Source organism: Macaca fascicularis, chromosome 1 (genome assembly GCF_037993035.2).
Source record: "Macaca fascicularis isolate 582-1 chromosome 1, T2T-MFA8v1.1".
In the NCBI taxonomy this organism is placed as follows: domain Eukaryota; kingdom Metazoa; phylum Chordata; class Mammalia; order Primates; family Cercopithecidae; genus Macaca; species Macaca fascicularis.
This window is the reverse complement of record NC_088375.1, coordinates 108,589,929-108,609,446: the sequence shown is the minus strand read 5'-3', so window position 1 is coordinate 108,609,446 and position 19,518 is coordinate 108,589,929. Positions and strand designations below refer to the sequence as shown.

The 19,518-nt window shown below is 41.6% G+C and overlaps 2 protein-coding genes and 1 pseudogene across 2 annotated transcripts; 1 reads left to right on the top strand and 2 right to left on the bottom strand.

The window, feature by feature from the left end:
• Positions 1–4,268: 4,268 nt before the first annotated feature.
• On the bottom strand, positions 4,269–5,351 carry LOC102138425 (late cornified envelope protein 3D). Its single transcript, XM_005541829.3, has 2 exons — positions 5,304–5,351; positions 4,269–4,823 (listed from the first exon to the last, which is right to left on the bottom strand). The coding sequence occupies exon 2, from the start codon at positions 4,800–4,802 to the stop codon at positions 4,545–4,547; it is 258 nt and encodes an 85-aa protein (XP_005541886.2). The 5' UTR covers positions 4,803–4,823; positions 5,304–5,351; the 3' UTR covers positions 4,269–4,544.
• Positions 5,352–11,180: 5,829 nt separating this feature from the next.
• Positions 11,181–11,879, top strand: LOC102138041 (NADH dehydrogenase [ubiquinone] 1 beta subcomplex subunit 8, mitochondrial pseudogene; annotated as a pseudogene).
• Positions 11,880–18,622: 6,743 nt separating this feature from the next.
• On the bottom strand, positions 18,623–19,199 carry LOC102137669 (late cornified envelope protein 3D). Its single transcript, XM_005541827.4, has one exon. The coding sequence runs from the start codon at positions 19,176–19,178 to the stop codon at positions 18,900–18,902; it is 279 nt and encodes a 92-aa protein (XP_005541884.2). The 5' UTR covers positions 19,179–19,199; the 3' UTR covers positions 18,623–18,899.
• Positions 19,200–19,518: the final 319 nt, after the last annotated feature.

Sequence of the window (19,518 nt, the reverse complement as noted above, 5' to 3'; positions counted from 1 at the left end):
AATGACAATCTAAATAACAAAAAGATCTTCTTCATTCCCTGCAGAACAGAGTTTCCTTTCAGTTTAGGACCTTCCCATCCCCAAACCATTAGCATGACCATGGCAAGCAGCTGAGACAATCTGGGTTCTCAACATTATCCTTGTGCCCCTATTAGAGACATAGGTACCACAGAGAGATGTGAATCCCTCCGTCCATGTTGTGGTGGTTGGGAGTAAAAGGGGAATGGGAAGAGAGCCTTACTAATGGAAAGGATCCGGGAAGCCCCCAAACTGTCCAAATATCTGTTCTTTAAATCTTCTGTAGTTCTATCATCTCTTATATTTCTTTTTGTCCTTCCTCCCCTCATCCCTTCCCTTCTTCCTTCCTGCCCTCTTGCCCTTCACTTTCTATTCCTGCTCCCTCCCTCTCTATTCCTTCCCCATTCCTTTTCCCTTTCCCTACCTTTCTTTCCCTCCTGTCATTCCTTCCTTCTTTACTTTGGAATATGTTGAGCTGAACAGCTATACTCTCTGTTACTAGGTCTTCTATATCTTCTTGGGCAGATGCTAAAAGTTTTCTTATGAGGGAAGTCACAGGACTCTTGAAATTCCTGGAACCCAGGTTTCCTGTAGGCCTGTCATTTTAATTTTTTAATTCATTCAGTCATCCATTTATTCAATCATTCAAATGAGATGTGTTGCACTGATATGGCACACCAGGCATTTTGCTATTCACAGGAAAGTTATAAATGAATAAGATTTGTTCTCTGTTCTTGAGTAGCTCACAATGCAATGGGACAGACAGACAAATAACAAAATAACAAAATAACCATGATCCAGTGCGGCAAGTGCAGGAATACAGGTGTGTGGAATGTCCTTGGGCTCAAGTTCAGACTCTGTGGATGTCAAACCCCTTTTACTTGGAGTGACTCTGTGGGGGAAAATGTGTCTAGATGTTGCCACATGCTATCATTTGAGGATGAGATCACTGGCCTTTGACAATAGTATTTGTGCAAGTAGCAGGAGCAGAAGTATAAATCCTTGATCTGTCTGTGGGCAGCCAGCCCAGATGGTGATACCAAGAGGAGCTAATGGAACCCAGCTAATGGAACCTCACTAGGAGGAAGAGATAATGCTGGTGCTAAGGAGAAGGGAGCTGAGGGGGACCCTGGGGTATCTAAGACAAAGTGGAGTGGGCAGGATAATGGGCTTGTTCAGAGCATTCATTTTGGACTCAGACATTCCTGAGTTTGAATCCTGCTTCGCCAGGTATCAGCTGGTATGGTGGTGGGGAGCTATAAAGTGATGAAAGCACAATGGACCAAAGATGTGAAGGGCAAAATCAGAGAAAGAGACAGGAAGTCTATAGAGGTTGTGAGGACATGGTTTACAAATTAAAGCACATCTGAGGGCCATTGTATCAGTATCTTAGTGACTGTGGTATTTACTCTAAGAGCTCCAGAGTAGTTTCTGGGAGGGAGTGATCCACCTTAGCTGGGGTGGCTAAAGGAAATTAGCTGAGTTGTGAATAATACTTCATGGATGTGGTGATGATGAGGCCAACAATGGGGAAACTTGTGAACACTGAATGGGCAGTGAGTGAACAGGATTTTGCAAATTGCAATTACACAAGCTATGTAGTATGTTTTCCATTGCATTTTACTATAACATTAGAGATGCATTGCCTCTGAAACACCACATTTAAAAATGGGACAAATCTTTTAAATCAAAACACTAATTAAAATGATCACAAAATGTTACTGTCTTTTGTAAACGTTGATGAAAATTTTGTGTCTGGTTATCCTGTTACAGGAAGACTTATAAGTGATGAAATCTCCATTAGATGATGAAATAGGTAATATTCATGGGATGAAAAGAGAACCTGTGAGAAGAGGTTTATTCACTGGGCTATGGAGAGAGGGAGGGAGATGGGTAAGGGCATGAGGAGAGAGGCCTGCTTGTGCAATAACTTTGTCCCCTTGGTAGTCATGATTTATCCCCTCTTCTTTCTTGGCTGTTGTCTTTTGATGTGGAAACTAGAAAACAATTGATGCCCTTTCCTTTTGTCACCACCAAAGCCACCGTCTCAGAGCCTCAATATTTTGCCTAGGCTGAGTGTCTTCTTTGGGTTTATTAAATAAATAGCAGTGTCCACTCACCTCCAGAGGCTGAGAGACCAACTGAGGAGAAGGCCACTGTGTTTCACTCTGCGATGCATGCAAAATCGGAAACTGTCTCCTTTGGACCAGTTTTGAATGTGAGTTCCCAAAAGAAGGAACTTTGTCTCTCTGATTCCCTATTGTGTCCCTAGTGCCTACAATCAAGCACATAATCAAGGCTCAGTAAAAATGTGTCAAGTGAATAAATGGGTCCAGGGCTCAGGACTTGGTATTGCCCAGATGCAGTTTGGGGCATCTGTTTTTCTCCACTGCTGGAAACTCCCTTACTGGGCTCCATTTTTGAGAGGCCCTTTTATACTTCTTTATAGATTCCCAGGATCTCATTGGTTTGCCAGCTAGTTACTTTGTTGACTCTGCTCAGTTTTCTTTCCACTCAGATTTGATCCAACCATAGCCAGAACCCCGTCATTCTTCAGTGTAGTGGAATGAGGTGCTCTGGGCCTCCAAGCTTGTTCCGTAGCCCCTGACTGGTGGCAGGATCTAATTGTCCAGTTATGTCCAGCCTGTGTCATGCTGTTTCCAGGTCTGCACAGAGATGCTGGGTCCGCATGTGGGTATCGCTCACATTCCAAGTGTGGAGCTTTGCAGGCTGTTTCAGGCATGGCACACTCTTCCCTGGGTACTGGGCCTTCCACCCCCTTCACTGTCCCTGGGTGAGAGCTCTCCAGTGATTTCAAACTGAACTTAAACCAATGGCCCAAAGATGTGCCTTCTGCTTTAATTTCAACAATTTTTTTTTTAAATAACCGTTGGTGCATATCTGAATATGTGATATTAAACTTCTCTCAGGGTCTTTTTTGTTTCTTATTTTTGGAGATGGAGTCTCACTTTGTCACCCAGGCTGGAGTATAGTGGCATAATCAGCTCACTGCAACCTCTGACTCCTGGTTCAAGCAATTCTTCTGCCTTAGCCTCCTGAGTAGCTGGGATTACAGGTGTCCGCCACCACGCCCAGCTAATTGTTTGTAATTTTAGTAGAGATGGGGTTTCACCATGTTGTCCAGGCTGGTCTTGAACTCCTGACCTTAAGTGACCCACCTACCTCGAGCTCCCAAAATGCTGGGATTACAGGTGTGAGTCACCATGCCGGGCCTCAGGGTCTTTTTGATCCCTAAATTTTAAGAATTAATTTACAGGATTTGACAAAATCCTTTTTTAGTTTCGTGGACTTATAAGGTTATCCATCTTTATTTTTAATGCCCCCCCCCCCCAACCTGCTCTACTTAGCCCTCACGTCAACTTCTCTCAATATTTGTAATTTGACTGTAGCTCTATGTGATACTTCTTGGGTTTTCTGGTAGTCAAAGTGAGATGTTACTCTTGGTTCACATGAAAAAACATTCCTTCAACCCCAGGAGCATCTCAGTCTCACAATTTAGGCCAAAACATGTGACTCCATTGAAGTTGTAACTTCCATGTGTTGCTGTCAAGGTTGTGTAGTTACAAAATTAATAAATGTTTGCTTCTTTGGTATATCTATTCATAATTCCAGCAACACTTCTCATTTTCTTCCTTTTTCTTTTTCCTAAAATTCTCATTTTGCACATTCCAATCATCTCATTGACTAAACTCCCAGCCACATCTCTGCTCCATTATCTCATTAATTTAAGCATCTCTCTTAGCTTTCATCTCTGTCCCTGGATTTTCAGTCACTGAGTTATATTTCTTCCCCAGGCTTACATCTCTTCCCTCCATCTTTTGATTCTGCTTCTCCTCTGCCTATTTTCTGTTTCTTTGCCTCTTGATTTCCTGTTTCTTAGTTAGCACCCCAGAAACGGCTCATCAAAACAAACTAGTGATCTTCTGTCAAACACTGGAAATTCCTGAATTGTATTAATGTCCTCTCAGATTTTACAGGAAAAGTCAATTTTTGCACTGATACCCTCTTTGAGTTTGAGGTTGAGTTTCAGGGCCTCAAACCAACACAACCTGTATCCTTCTCTCCCTCCCACTACAACATGAAACTCTCCCCTTCCCTTCCATCAGTGGAGCAGGGTCAGATCCACTATGTTTTCCTGGTGCAGAGCTAAGGTTTGCCTCCTGAGCTGAGTTGTACTGACCAAGGAGCTGAGAAGAGAGACAGTGAAATGCCCAGTGAGACACCAGTGGTAGTGAGGACAAGAAACTTTATTTTTTGACGAGGTTGGGCACAAGCACTGCCAATCCTTGGCAGGTACAGGGGGAAGGAGACATATGACATCCTGGATTTAAAACAGGAAGTGCCTTCAGGGGAGAGCTCAGATGCCCCACTGGAAAACCCTCAGCTCAGCCTGTGAAAGTCAGAAGAGAGTATCTGGGAAAGCATGCGTCAGGATGGGGCTGTTCCTGACCCCTTGGGATTCTTGTTTCCTCCAAAGATCGCTTATCTCGGCATCAGGATCTGGATCAGCAGCAGCCCCCAGAACCGTGGCCACAGCCAGAGCCCCCACCTTGCTGACCACTGCCCCTGTCACAGGAGTTGGACCTCTGGCGCCGGCATCGGTGGTGGTGCCTGTGGTGGCTCAGGAAGCAGCCGCTCTCGGAGCTTGGAGCACAGCCAGAGGAAGCTGGAGGCAGACACTGTGCTGGGCTCTTTGGGGGGCACTTGGGTGAGGGGCACTTGGGTGGAGGTTGGCACTGCTGCTGGTTCTGCTGGCAGGACATCTTGTCAGGAGTTGAGTTGTCCTGGACGAAACAAAGCCACTTGTTAGTTTAAAATCTACAGTCCAATGTCTCTAAGACCAGCTGCCTCCTGAGGCAAGAGATGCAGGAGTGTGAGGGAAGCTGATGTGGAGTTGGTGGGACATGCCAGATACTTCCCACATTGCTCTCCACCCTGGACAGATTGCTGTCAGTCTAAGTGGGCATGTGTGTTTCTGTTTCTCCAAAGAACCCCTAGGGGATGCACCCTTTTGGGAAAAAGAATTCTATAGAATGGATGTTACAGGAAATGTGCCTGCCTGAGTAGAAAGAGGATGGGAGGGAATCGTGAGCTCTGTGGCCTTGCAGGTCATGGAATTGCTGTCAGCTCCTGCAGGGTCTCCCTCCTGCCCCCTTCCCCCATTGCTGCTCTCTCACAGCCCTGTATCTGGGTCTTTGTTTCAAACCTCTCTGTTTCCTGTTCTAACATCCCATATCAAGCCCTGTCCCCTGCTGAACACTTACCGGGTGCAGAGAAGGCAGGAGAAGGCTGTTCCTGAGGAGACTGCGGATGTGGAGCCCAGGGCAGGAGTGCTTTTATCCTGTGCAGGGTGTGTGATGTACAGGCTGGGCATGCTGCTGCTTTCACAACCAGGGAGGTGACAGCCAGGCACACCCTTGGGACTATCCATTCGTCACCTTCCTGTGCACTCACCAAGATGCCTGACAAGAGGGAACCAGGAAGGTCTGACGCCTGTATACCTTCTTCTCATTAAGGCCTGCTGGAGGTTGCAATCCTACCTTCCTTGAAGCAATTGTTTTTTATCACCAACCATTAGTAGTCACTCCTCATTCCACATGGCATTTTGCATTAGCTTCTTTCACTTAACATATTGTTTAAGATTTATCCATGTTGTAGTATGTATCAGAACTCCATTATTCTTCACGGTTGAGTAATATTTCACTTTATGAACTTAGCACGTTTTATTTAACCATTCATCAAGTGATGGACATTTGAGTTAGCTCCAATTTTTGGTTACTGTGAATAATGCAGCTATGAACTTAATCTTTATTATTTCTTTCCTCCTGCTTTATGTTTAGTTTCTTCTTTTTTTCAGTGTTCTAAGGCAGAAGGTTAGGTAATTGATTTGAGATTTTTCTTCTTCCTTAATGTAGGCATTTGCAGCCATATATTTCTCTCTAAGCATTTCCTTTGCTATATCCCATAATTTTTGGTAAGTTGTATTTTTATTTTCATTCATCTCAAAGTATTTTCTAATTTTCCTTGTGATTTCTTTCTGAACTCATTGGTTGCTTAAGACATTTCTGAATTTTCTAGTTTTCCTTCTGTTATTGATTTCTAGTTTCATTCTACTGTGGTTAGGGATGATACTTTGTATGATTTCAGTGTTTTAAAATTTAATGACACTACTTTTATGACCCAACAAATGGTCTACCCTGCAGAATGTTCCATGTGCAATTGAGAAAACTGTGTATTCTGCTATTGTGGTTGGAGTGTTCAACAAGATGTCTGTTAGATCTAATTGGTTTATAGTGTTGTTAAAGTCTTCAGTTTCTTTGTTGATTTTCTTCCTGGTTGTTCTTCCATTAATGAAAGTGGAGTATGAAAGCTTCAACTATTATTGTTAAATTGTTTATGAGTTTTCTGTTTCTCCCTTCAATTTTGTTAGTTTTTGCTACATGTAATTTGGGACTCCATTGTTAGGTGCATATGTATGTATAATAATTATTTCTTTAATAGATATAGATCCTTTTATCATTATAAAATGTCCTTTTTGCCTCTGCTATTAATTTCGTCTTAAAGTCTATTTTGTCCAGTATTAGTATAGCCACTCCAGATCTCTTGATTACCATTGCATGGTGTATGTTTTTCTACCTTTTATTTGAATCTATTTTGTCTTTGAGTCTAAAATCTGTGTCTTATAGACAGCATATAGTTAGTTCATGCTATTTTATCCACTTTGCCAGTCTTAGCCTTTTGATTGGGGTATTTAATCTATTCACAATTAGTATAATTACTATTAAGGTAGAATTTTTTATCTACCATTTACTGTTTATTTTCTATATATTTTATAACTTTCTTTGCCCCTCTTTTTCTTCAGTATGGCTTTGTTTTTTGTTGAACGGGCATTTTGTAGTGTACCCTTTTAATTTCAATGTTATATATTTTAGTATATTTTTTGAGTTATTTTCTTGGTGGTTTCATTGGGAGTTCTTATTAACATCTTAACTTACAGTGATTATAACTCAGATCAATACCAACTTAATTTTGATAGCATGCAAAACTTTGTTGTTGTGTAGGTTTGTTCCCTCCCCCTTCTGTATTCTGTAATTGTCATAAAAATCATATATTTACATTAGAAGGCCATCAATGCAGCTCTATAAGTATTTCTTTATGCAGTTGTCTTTCAAATCAAATTGGAGAAAAAAGACTTAAAAGCACAAAATATATTTATACTATCTTTTATATTTACCAGGTAGTTAACTTTACCAATGCTCTTCATTTCTTCATAAAAATTTCAAATACTGTCTAGTGTTATTTCATTTCAGACTGAATTAATCCTTTTAGTATTTTTTGTACAGCAGGATTTCTGGAAAAAAATTTTCTCAATTTTTGTTTATCTGGGAATGTCTTAATTTTTAGAGAATAGTGTTGCTGGATATAGAACTCTTGGTTTACTTTTTTTTTTCTTTAGTACTTTGAATGTTATCTGACTGGCTTCTGTCCTCCATGGTTTCTGATGAGAAACCAGCTGTTAATGTTATTAACTTTTTTTTTTTTTGTATTTGATGGGTCTTTTTTGCTGTTTTAAAAATTCTCTCTTTGTCTTTTGACATATATACTACGATGTGTTTAGGTATGGAGCTCTTTGACTATACCCTGCTAGGAGTTTGTTGATCTTCTTAGATGTGCAGATTAATATTTTTCATTAAATTTGATAAGTAATTAACTGTTATTACTTTGAATATTCTTTCTGTCTTTTTATTTCTCTCATCTCCTTCTGGGATTCTTATTATAAATATGTTGGTGTGCTTGATGGTTATCCACAGGCCTCTGAGGCTCTGTTAATTTTTATTCAATCTTATTTCTTTCTGTTCCTTAGGTTGGATAATCACAATTGACCTATCTTCTAGATCAATGATTTGTTCTTCTAGTTCAAACCTGCTGTTGAGTCCTTCTAGTCAATTTTAAATTTCAGTTATTGTATTTTTCAAGCCTTAAATTTCTATTTGGTTGTTTTAAGAAATTCTTTTTAATTCTTTATTGTTATTATCTATTTGGCAAGACAATATTCTTATATTTTCTTTTAATTCTTAAGACTTAGTTTATTTTAGTACTTTAAGCACATTTAAAATAGTTGATTTTTTATCTTTGTCTAGTAAGCCCAATGTTTTAACTTCATTAGGGACTGTCTCTCTTGACTACCTCCCTGGACCTTGCCCCTTGTGTAGGCCACATTTTCTTGTTTATTTGTAGCTCCCTCTCTTTTTGTTTTTTTGGTTAATAATTGGACATTTAAAATAATAGAAAATCCTGGAAATCAAATTTCCCACCCCTCTCTGGGATTTGTTGCTGTTTGTTTTCACTGTTCATTTGCTTTGTGACTTTCCTGAACCAATTTTGTAAAATCTGTATTCTTTATTGTGTGTGGTCATTGAACTCTCTACTCAGTTAGCTTAGTAGAGATTTCCTTAAATGCCTTGAGTTAATGTCTTTCAACCTTTGCGGAGATCCTCTCTGTGTATGTTGGGGCATGTTTTTAAGACTTAAGAAGACAGTTTACAAATCTGTCTTAGGTTTCATTTCCTGCTTGTGTGGAACTTCGAGGTCAGTCAAAGTTTGAGATATTTGGGTCTTACCAGGTCTTTTCTGCACATGCACACAGCCCTGTAAGTCCACATAGTCTCCTAGATTTCCAGAAATATGTCATAGATTTTTTAAACTCTCTATGAGAATCTCATTCCTCAGATTTTCCATCTAAGTTTTTGGTCAACTTCTGGTTTGCCCAACTATTATCACCATCACAGGTACCTGTGATGCTAAACATTTTTTACTGATTGTTTTTGGCAAACACCCTGGGGTAAAAGCTGTTTGCAGTGAGAGAGCTCTGAGTCAACCGGAATGAAAACAAACTCTGCCAGTTGGGATTTCTAGGGGAAATGGGAATGGGATCTTCATTATGTGCTTTATAGTCAGATAATGACGTTTCTCTAGGGATGGGGTTTTCGGATAGTGTCAGATATGTTCTGTTACCTCCATGTGCTACTAGGATTTTAGATTTCAAGACTAAGATGGCACTGGGAACAGGGAGATGACAATAGGGCAAGTAAAAATGTCACAAAGCTCACTGCTCTTGCCCATATTCAACTGCTTTTCTTAAGTGAACACTCTAATATTTTTGCAAGCCTTTGGTAAATCTCCAGAGTTTTGCAAACGTTGATTTTCACAATTTTTCATTTTCAAGGTGTTTTTAATGGAAGAGCAGATTTTTGGAGATCCTTGCTCAACCATTCCCAACCTTCTCTTCTTAAGTGAAAACATGCGTCCCTAGTTTGTCATCTGGGTCACAAACTTCACATCCAATAAGCATTATTATTTTGAGATATACAGCTCTTCTCATCACCACAGAGATACTTCCATATAATATCCAGGTCATATATGAGAAAGTAAGGTTAAGCTTTTCCTGTTTCATTAAGATTTGACAAAAATAACTACCAAGTTGTATACAATAGGCACAAATAACTCTCCACCTTATAAAGAGGTTGGAAGGAGCCCTGATGCTATCACTCTTCCCTTGTTATAATGATGAGAAGTCTCCAAAACTGGATAGAATTCTGTGGATTTCCCCCTTACATTTCACATGGGGAAGCAACAGGTTATTATTCTCACCCTCCACTAGAGGAAAAGTCATAGGAATTTCAAGGGGACAAATTGTAGAACTTATCAAGCCTAAAAAACAGAAAGACTTAGCTGGGAGCGGTGGCTCATGCCTGTAATCTCCGCACTTTGGGAGGCAAAGGTGGGTGGATCACTTGAGGTCAGGAGTTCAAGACCAGCCTTGCCAATGTGGTGAAACCCCATCTCTACTAAAAATACAAAAATCAGCTGGGTGTGTTGGCTGGTGCCTGTAATCCCAGCTACGCAGGAGGCTGAGGCAGGAGAATCACTTGAACCGGGGAGACGGAGGTTGCAGTGAGCTGAAATTTCACCACTGCACTCCAGCCTGGGTGGCGGAACGAGATTCCATCTCAAAACAAAACAAAACAAAACAAAATGATAAAACACACACAAACACACAAACACACACACAGCCCAGGAAGACTGAAATTTCAGGCCTCAGCATTATCAGTGGACTTGCTGAACAGTTCTCTGGCTATTCTGGAAAGTGAAAAATATTTGGAAAGAGAAAAATGGAAAGGAGAATGGGGAAAAGAGAAGCAGCCAGTCCCTTACTGATTGACATGGCCAGAGTTGATGAGTTTCCCTGAGCCAGTGGACAGTTTGGAGGGCAACTAGGCGTAGCTGTACTGCCACAGTCCTGTTAGGAATGTGACTAGCAAGGCAAGAGGCCTGTACCAATGGGGCTAAGAGTGTAGGAGAGTGTCAAAAGAGGCCAAGTTTATCACATCAGGTCACTGTGCTAAAGACTCCTTAAAGAAATCAGTCATTTATCTAGTAAGAGAGCCCTCATGGGTCAGCATAGAGAGGATGCAGCCACTGAGAAACACTAGCAGTACCAGCCAAATATGAGATATTTGCTTCATCCCCGCTTTTCTCATTCCAGCCTCAAAACAGTGCAGAATAAAGGGAACCCACAGGGGACAGGAGGAGGTGGACAATACGTGATGGAGCTGGCCATGTCCCTTTTCTACACACTAGATGCCTGTTTTCCACACAGTCCTTTAAGAGACAGTTGGGCTGTGCTGGGTTGGAGAGGGAAGAGTTAATATTCTTATTCTGAGTTATATACAACTGGACAGGATGGGGTGCTCCCTGAGTACCTGAAAAATGATTGGAAAGCCCTGAAACACACTTGAGATATCATCAAAGTAGAGTCAGTATAACATAGTAGAAGACAGAGACTGGAGGAAAAATAAATCCCTATTTGTATCTGACACTGAGTTCAGACTACTTAATAAACTTGTTCAGAGGCCTTTGGAAGATTTTCCTGCCAAGGATCTCTCTTGGTTCTTCCTCTCTTTCCAATATCAGTCAACAAATAAATGAATACTCAATTTCGTGACTTGCATAATATTTTTTAAACTGCATGTAGGAAAACATTCCTTCTTGGAGCTAATCATCACTGTAAAATCAGGGCTTTGTGGCAAAAAATGTGAAAGACTTCAGATGTCAACAATGAAAAGTTTTGTCTCGAACGTGAAGAAGGTGAAGATGGCGGTGGCCAGGGCCGGGGTCCTGGGAGTTCAGTGGCTGCAAAGGGCATCCCGGAACGTGGTGCCGCTGGGCGCACTGACAGCCTCCCGCATGACCAAGGACATGTTCCCAGGGCCCTATCCTAGGACCCCAGAAGAACGGGCCGACGCCGCCAAGAAGTATAATATGCGTATGGAAGACTACAAGCCTTACCCGGATGAGGGCATGGGGTATGGCGACTACCCGAAGCTCCCTGACCGTTCACAGCATGAGAGGGATCCATGGTATAGCTGGGACCAACCGGACCTGAGGTTGAACTGGGGTGAACCGATGCACTGGCACGTAGACATGTACACCAGGAACCGTGTGGATACATCCCCCACACCTGTTTCTTGGAATGTCATGTGTATGCACCTCTTCGGTTTCCTGGCTTTCATGACATTCATGTTCTGGGTGGGGGACGTGTACCCTTCCTACCAGCCTGTGGGACCAAAGCAGTATCCTTACAATAATCTGTACCTGGAACGAGGCGGCGATCCCTCCAAAGAACCTGAGCCGGTGGTTCACTATGAGATCTGAGGAGGCTTCGTGGGCTTTTGTGTCCTCTTAACTAGGACTCCCTCATTCCTAGAAATTTAATCTTAATGAAATCCCTAATAAAACTCAGTGCTGTGGTAAAAAAAAAAAAAGAAAAGAAAAGAAAAGTTTTGTCTCCAAACCCTATGTCACCCTCAAACCCTTCAGTTTCTGTAAGCCATCTTGGGTGGTCTGTAACATGATCTTTCTTTACTTTTGAGCTGAGCTCCAATTTTCAGTACAGGTCGTGGTGGGCCTGAAGTGCTGAGGAGTGGGTCAGACCTCCAATCATCCAGGGGACTTTGAGTTGCTACAAGTGGTGTAGGGAAAGCAGATAAAGTTGAAGAAAGTTTTGTTATTTCACAAAGTCACATATAGAAAGCAGGAGATGGGGGTGGGGGAGGTAGAAGATGGATGCCAGGCGATCAGAGAGGGTGAAATTTCTGGAGAGAAAAGAGATCTCTCTACCTCAGAAGTTCTCAGCTTTGGCTGCACATTGGCATCATCTTGGAGGGTTTTTAAAAAATACGAAACTCTGAGTTTCATCCCTCAAGATGCTGGTTGGCTTGGACTAGGCATCAGGGTTTTAGTATCTCCCAGGTGATTCTGATGCACAGTCAGGTTTGAGAGGATCAGATCACATGAGATGGAAGAGAAAAAATTGGAGGTTGGAGAATGAGATCACCTGTGGGCTTACATACATAAGTACCTGTTGTCCACAGAACAAACAAAAAATTCTTTGGCTACAGTACTAGTCTCTGGCTGGCCAGGAACTGGCTGATTTCTCTAGTCTCAACTTCTACTGTCCTCTTCTACTTCTTTACCTGTCTTTGTCACACCAAGGGGTCTGAGGCTTTTGCCTGGGCCTGAGCTGGGGGCACCTTAGTGACTGATGCTTGGTGCTCAGAGATTCTCCGTCTGAACACCTTGAGGAAAGAGGCAGATGTCTCAGGAAGTTCTAATTCATAGACTGTCTGGACAAGATCTTGTTACCAGGTTCTATGTTGCTTGCTTATAGGCTGCAGGGTCCTGGTAGTAGGTCGGCGGTGGGGAGGGGGGCGGCGAGGAAAGACTAAGTTTTTCTAAGAGAAGGATCTGGGATGCCTCAAAACTGTCCAGGTGCCTATTTCTTAAGCTTGTTGTTGGTGTGTTTTCTTCTCTTTTTCCCATCCTCTTTTGCTCTCCCCTTCTCTTTCTTTATACATTCCTTCTTTACTTTCTTCTATTCTCTAAAAAAAAAAACCCAGATATTACACAGTGGGCATGGTGATAGATATGCAATCCATTGGATGGTGGACACACCTCATAAATAAATGAGATGTGGTTCTCGTTGAGTAGCTCACTGTGTAGCAGGGCAGACGGACAGGTGATCAAATGACTATGACCCAAGATGATGAAAGCTACATAAAATGTGTGTTGAGTCCTGAGGTTTAGGCAAGAGCTTTTGGGTATCAGTCTCCTGTCTCCTCAGTGTGCCCAGAGATGGTCATTCGGTATCATTTGAGAGTGGTCGAGGTGAGGTCGGCAACCTATAGGAGCTGAAGATGGACATGGACCAGGAACAAAGGGATAAGGAGTCTGACCTCTCCTTGGAGTTTCTGATCAGGGAGACACAGAGAAACTCATGATACCTAGGAGGTACAGGTGTTCCTGAGGAGAGAAGGGGAATGGATAAAATTTCTGTCTGAGGACAGAATGTGGTGGATAGAAGCGGCCAGAATAATAGGTTCATTAAGAACATAGGTTGAGGAGTCAGATGTTTCTGGCTTTGTTTTCTTATTTCTTCAGGTGATAGTTGTCATAAGGTAAAGGTGTTTGAGGACAGAAAAAACTACAAAGGAATGAAAGCGCAGTGGACCACGGACATTAGAGCTGCAACCAGAGACGGAGATAAGGAACTAACCTACATCTGATGACTGATGTGTCAGTAAGCCACTCACTTTGTAAGTTTCTGAGTTGCAGACATGGGTCAGAGAAGAAGATGATTCACCCAGGCTGGGATAGCCAGGGAGAATTTATCTGAAAGGTAAATTATAATTAATTGAAGGTGAATAATTATAGATGCATTTGGTAGTGTTATTATGTATACCTGACGTAATGCAATTGATGTGTGACTAATGCCTGTAAAAATTGCATTTGAATCAGGTCTGTAGAATTTTCCTATTGTATTTTATTATAACAATAAAGATGCATTTTCTTCTGAAATATAAGCATACTCAAGAATAAGACAAATCTTTTATATCACACGTGTAATTAAAAATGTGTATTTTTTTTCAGACAAATACACCAGTGGTTCAGAATAGAAAGCCAAAAAAATAAGACCACACACCTACAACCATCTGGTATCAAAAATCTGACAAAAACAAGCAATGGAGAAAAGATTCCTAGTCAATAATTGGTGCTGGGATAACTGGCTAGCCATATGCAGAAGATTGAAACTAGACTCCTTCCTTACACCATATACAAAAATCAACTTAACATGGATCAAAGACTTAAATGTGAAACTTAAAAAATATAAAATCCTTGGTAGACAACCTAGGCAATACCATTCCGGACTTAGGAATGGACAAAGATTTTATGACAAAGACACCAAAATCAACTGCAAAAATGGACAAATGGGGTCTAATTAAATTGAAGAGCTTCTGCACAGCAAAATAAACTATCAACACAGTAAGCAGACAACCTACAGGATGGGAGAAAATATTTGCAAACTATGCACCTGACAAAAGCCTAATATCTAGCATCTATAGGGAACTTAAGCAAATCTACAAGAAAAAAAAAAACACAATTAAAAAGCAAGCAAAGGACGTGATCAGACACTTTTCAAAAGAAGAGGTGCATGCAGTCAACAAGCATATTTTTTAAAAAGCCCAACATCCCACTGCTCATTAGATAAATTCACATCAAAGCTGCAGTGAGGTGTCATCTCAAACCAGTCAGAATGGCTGTTCTTAAAAAGTCAAAAAATAGCAGGTGTTGGTGAGGTTTCAGAGGAAAAGGAATGCTTATACATTGTTGATGTGAGTGTAAATTAGTTTAACCGCTGTGGAAGACAGTGTGGCTATTCCTAAAAGACCTAAGGACAGAAATGCCATTCAACACAGCAATTCCATTACTGGGTATATGCCCAAAATAATATAAATCATTCTATCATAAGGACACATGTAGACATATGTTTATTGCAGCACTATTCACAATAGCAAAAACATGGAATCAACCTAAATGCTCATCAAAGATAGACTGGATAAAGAAAATGTGGTACATATACACCATAGGATACTATGCAGCCATAAAAAAGAGTGAGATCATGTCCTTTGCAGGAACATAGATGGAGCTGGAGGCCATTATCCTTAGCAAAGTAAGGCAAGAAAAGAAAACCAAATACTGCACATTGTCATTTGTAAGTGGGATATAAGTAATGAGAACACATGGACACATAGAGAGGACAACAGACACAGGTACCTACCAGAGGGTGGGGAATAGAAGGAGTGAGAGGACCAGGGAAAATGACTAATAGGTACTAGACTTAATATCTGGGTGACAAAATAATTTGTACAACAAATGCCCATGACACAAGTTTACCTGTGTAACAAACCTGCACATGTACCCCTGAACTTCAAATAAAAGTTAAATAAAAACACATGGCTTTTGAGAAAACATTATTACTACAGTAAATGTGTCTGTTTATCCTACTACAGGAAAGCCTATAGTTGTGGCTAGCCACTTTGAGATAAGGTCTAACAGGAGGAAAATGAGAGTACCTTTTACTACTGGTGCAAACATTACTTTTTCCACTGGCAAGGGTCTGAGAACATAGGCCTTCTTGTGCACTAATATTCTTCCCATCACCACTAGCAACTCATCCCTTATTCTTACTTGATTGCTGCCTGTGGTATAAAAGTAAGATGTTACTACATGACGTTTTTGCGATAGCAAAGCCAGTATATTTAATCATCAATGTTGTTCTCAGGCTAGTATCTTTCATTGTGTTTATCAAAGCTACACTGCTGCCTCTTCAATCCAAAGATATGGGAAACCAACTGGATAGAGGGGTGTTGATACCTTACTTTGCTGTTTTACAAGCAAATCAGAGGACTGTCTTGAATGGACCCACTGGATTGGGAAGTTCCCTGAGAACATCTTATTTGTTCATTTTCTCTAATGTATCTCCAGTACCTGTAGTGGTGTCTGTATGTAGTAAATGTTTAATAAATAGTTTTTAAATGAATTATTAATTATTAACTATTGAATCCTCGGCTGGGTCGAGGTGATCTTTATTAGTTGACCTATTGGGGTCCACTTTTAGGGGCAGCATCAGGAACTGCTTAACATCTGTCTTTGACTGTCTTGGTATTGCAGGTTCCAACTTCATAAGTTGGTCCAACTCCTATTTCTTCTTCCTCCTGAGTGAACTCACAGTGTGTGTAGGAATTGGTGGACAATTTGACATCAAGAGCTTGACCTTGATAGGTGCTTTGAGCCTCCAATCCTCTTTCCATAGACTTTGACAGATGGCAGGTTTTATTTCTTCAAAGGCTGGATCTTTTCTCTTGCAGGTGATACGCAGTTAGGAATTTGTCTCATCAATTCTAGTCCTGCTCCAAACAGTGGTCTTCAGTTTCTGGACTAGTGGAGTGGTTCTGGCTAGATCTGTGGGTTCCCTGGTGTGGGGTCCATGTGGCAAGGCCTCACACACAGGGTAGCAACTCCAACCTCCCAGCCAACCTTATGCATTCTCAATATTTTTGAGACAAATTTGAATCATGACTTGACACTGTTTCTGTCCCATGGTGGAGCGCTACCCAAGAATGTCTCCGGTTTTGAGTAACAAGCAGCTTGTGGTGATGAATCAAACAGGACAGCTGTGGTTCCTATCTTCAGCAACTGTGCTGAGCTGGAGAGTGATCAGAACTGGTTAGAGTATTTCTCACATCAAACTCCTTGAGAGCCCTTTTCTTTACTAAATTCCAGAGATTTTAGAAATCCTGAGTTCTTAGACTTTGCAGTAAAAATAGCCAGTTTGATATTTTCAAAAGAATATTTTTGATTCAATAAACTCCTAATGTGCTATCTATATTTGTTTATTTTTGCTTGTTGTACACAGCTCCACACAGAGTTCACATTTTCAATTTGTAATTTTCACATCCACATTTTCAATTTGTAATTTAATTCATGTCCTATGATGTTCCTTTGGCTTATTCTTATGGATTTGATGAACTGTTTTCTCTATGATGGTATTTCAACAATTTGGCAGACAGAATGAGACTCATCTCTCTCTCTAAGGAGGTAATTAAACCTAGAGGGCAGTTAAGTATCACACATCCAAAACATGACAGAGACAAATTTTTTAAAAGTTTTATTGAAGTTATGATTCACATAGTTGGGCTCTTAGCTCTGCAAATTTTAAAAAATCAAACAAAAATAAGAACAAAACATGACGTTAAGCAGGACAAAATAAATGTAAAGTATAAAATACTAATTGTTTCTAAAAATCTCTTGAAAAGTCTCCAGGAAGGTACAAATGGCATCAGCTAGGATCATGGACTTACTGGCTGTGTGGCCTGGGTCCTGTGCAGAACTGTTGGACCCACAATTTCCCTGTTTGTAAAATATGGTTATTAAGAGCACATGGCTTATCAAGTTAGAAAATTAAATGAGTTCATAGTAGTCACTTCGGGTTTTCTAGCACCTAATAAGCAAATAAATTTTTGATCTTACAATTATACTAATTTATAAGCCTAGCAATACTTCTCATTTTCTGTCTTCCTTTTTCTTAATGGTCTCAGTCTACAGCCTCCACATTACTACATTCCCTAAGCTCTCAGCTCCATTTCTCCCCTAACCCAGGACATCTTAAGCTTTAATTAATTCTACTCCCTCCACCTTCTCTCTCTGGGAATTTAATTGTGTATATGGAGTTATCTGTTTTTCCTGAGACCAGCTTTTACTTTCTTTCTTTCTTTCTTTTTTTTTTTTTTGAGATGGAGTTTCACTCTTGCGGCCCAGGCTGGAGTGCAGTGGCACAACAGGCTCACTGTGACCTCTGCCTCCCAGGTTCAAGCAATTCTCCTGCCTCAGCCTCCTGAGTAACTGGGATTACAGGTATCTGCAACTACGCCGAGCTTTTTTTTTTTTTTTTTTTTTTTTTTTTTTGTATTTTTAGTAGAGACTAATCATATAACATGTGGTTTCACCATGTTGGTCAAGCAGTCTCAAACTCCTGACCTCAGGTAATCCACCTGCCTCAGCCTCCCAAAACGCTGGGATTACAGATAGCTGAGGCCACTTTTTTCTTTACCCATCTTTTAATTTTAGTCTAAAGGTTTTCAGCCTTGCAATTATTGGCTTTCTGGGTCAGATAATTCTGCACTGTGGGGCTGTCCTATGCTTGGTAGGAGGCTTAGCTGCATCCCTGGCCTCTACCCGCTAGATGCCAGAAATTCTCTAAGTTTTGACAACAAAAAATGTCCCTTGGAGAGTCAAATTTACCCCTTTAGAAGAAATGCTAATTCTGCCTTTTTTTTTTTTTTGATAATTGCCTGCTACATCTTCACTATTTTGTAATTGGGATGTCAGAAACATCTAGTAGCTCCTTCTAGGACTGGGGAGTCCATTATGAAAGGAACAGTCACATTTCAGTCGTTCTTTTCTGACAGTTGGAGGCCTCACTACAATCCCTCTCATCACATCCTGTCCCCCACTACCTCACAATCCCAGGACAAAAAGACTCGACAGACTCCAGAATTTTGCAGCCTAGAGCTAGAATTCTGCATCTTCCCTGTGGTAGTGCTGGATGTCAGGGGCAGACAGGAGGGCACACTTCCAGCCCCACAGAGGGAGAGACAGAATGAAATGCCAAGGGAGACACCAGTGGTAATGAGGACAAGAAGCTTTATTTTTTGACAAGGTCAGGCACAAACACTGCCAGTCCTTCACAGGTACAGGGGTAAGGGAACATGTGACATCCTGGACATCAGATAGGAAGTGCCTTCTGGGGAGAGCCCAGACCTTCCACAGGAAAACCCCCAGCTCAGCCTGTGAAAGCCAGAAGAGGGTATCTGGGAACTCGTGCATCAAGATGGGGTTTTCCTGGGCCCTTGGGATTCTTGTTTCCTCTAAAATTGCTTGTCTCAGCATCAGGATCCAGGTCAGCAGCAGCCTCCAGAACCGTGGCTGCAGCTGGAGCCCCCGCCTTGCTGACCACTGCCCCTGTCACAGGAGTTGGACCTCTGGCGCCGGCATCGGTGGTGGCGCCTGTGGTGGCTCAGGCAGCAGCCGCCCTCAGAGCTGGAACCGCAGCCCTGGGAGCTTGGGGCACAGCCAGAGGAAGCTGGAGGCAGACACTGTGCTGGGCTCTTTGGGGGGCACTTGGGTGAGGGGCACTTGGGTGGAGGTTGGCACTGCTGCTGGTTCTGCTGGCAGGACATCTTGTCAGGAGTTGAGTTGTCCTGGATGAAACAAAGCCACTTGTTAGTTTAAAATCTACAGTCCAATGTCTCTAAGACCAGCTGCTTCCTGAGGCACAAGCTGCAGGAGGGTGAGGGAAGCTGATGTGGAGTTGGTGGGACATGTCAGATGCCTCTCACTTTGTTCTCCACCTGGGACAGATTGCTGTGAGTCTAAGTGGGCATCCATGTTTCTGTTTCTCCAAAGAGCCTCTAGGAATCCACCCTTTTGAAAAAAGGCATTCTGGAGAATGGATATCATAGGAAACATGTGCCAGCCTGAGTAGAAACAGGATGGGAAGGAATCATAAGCTTCTGTGGC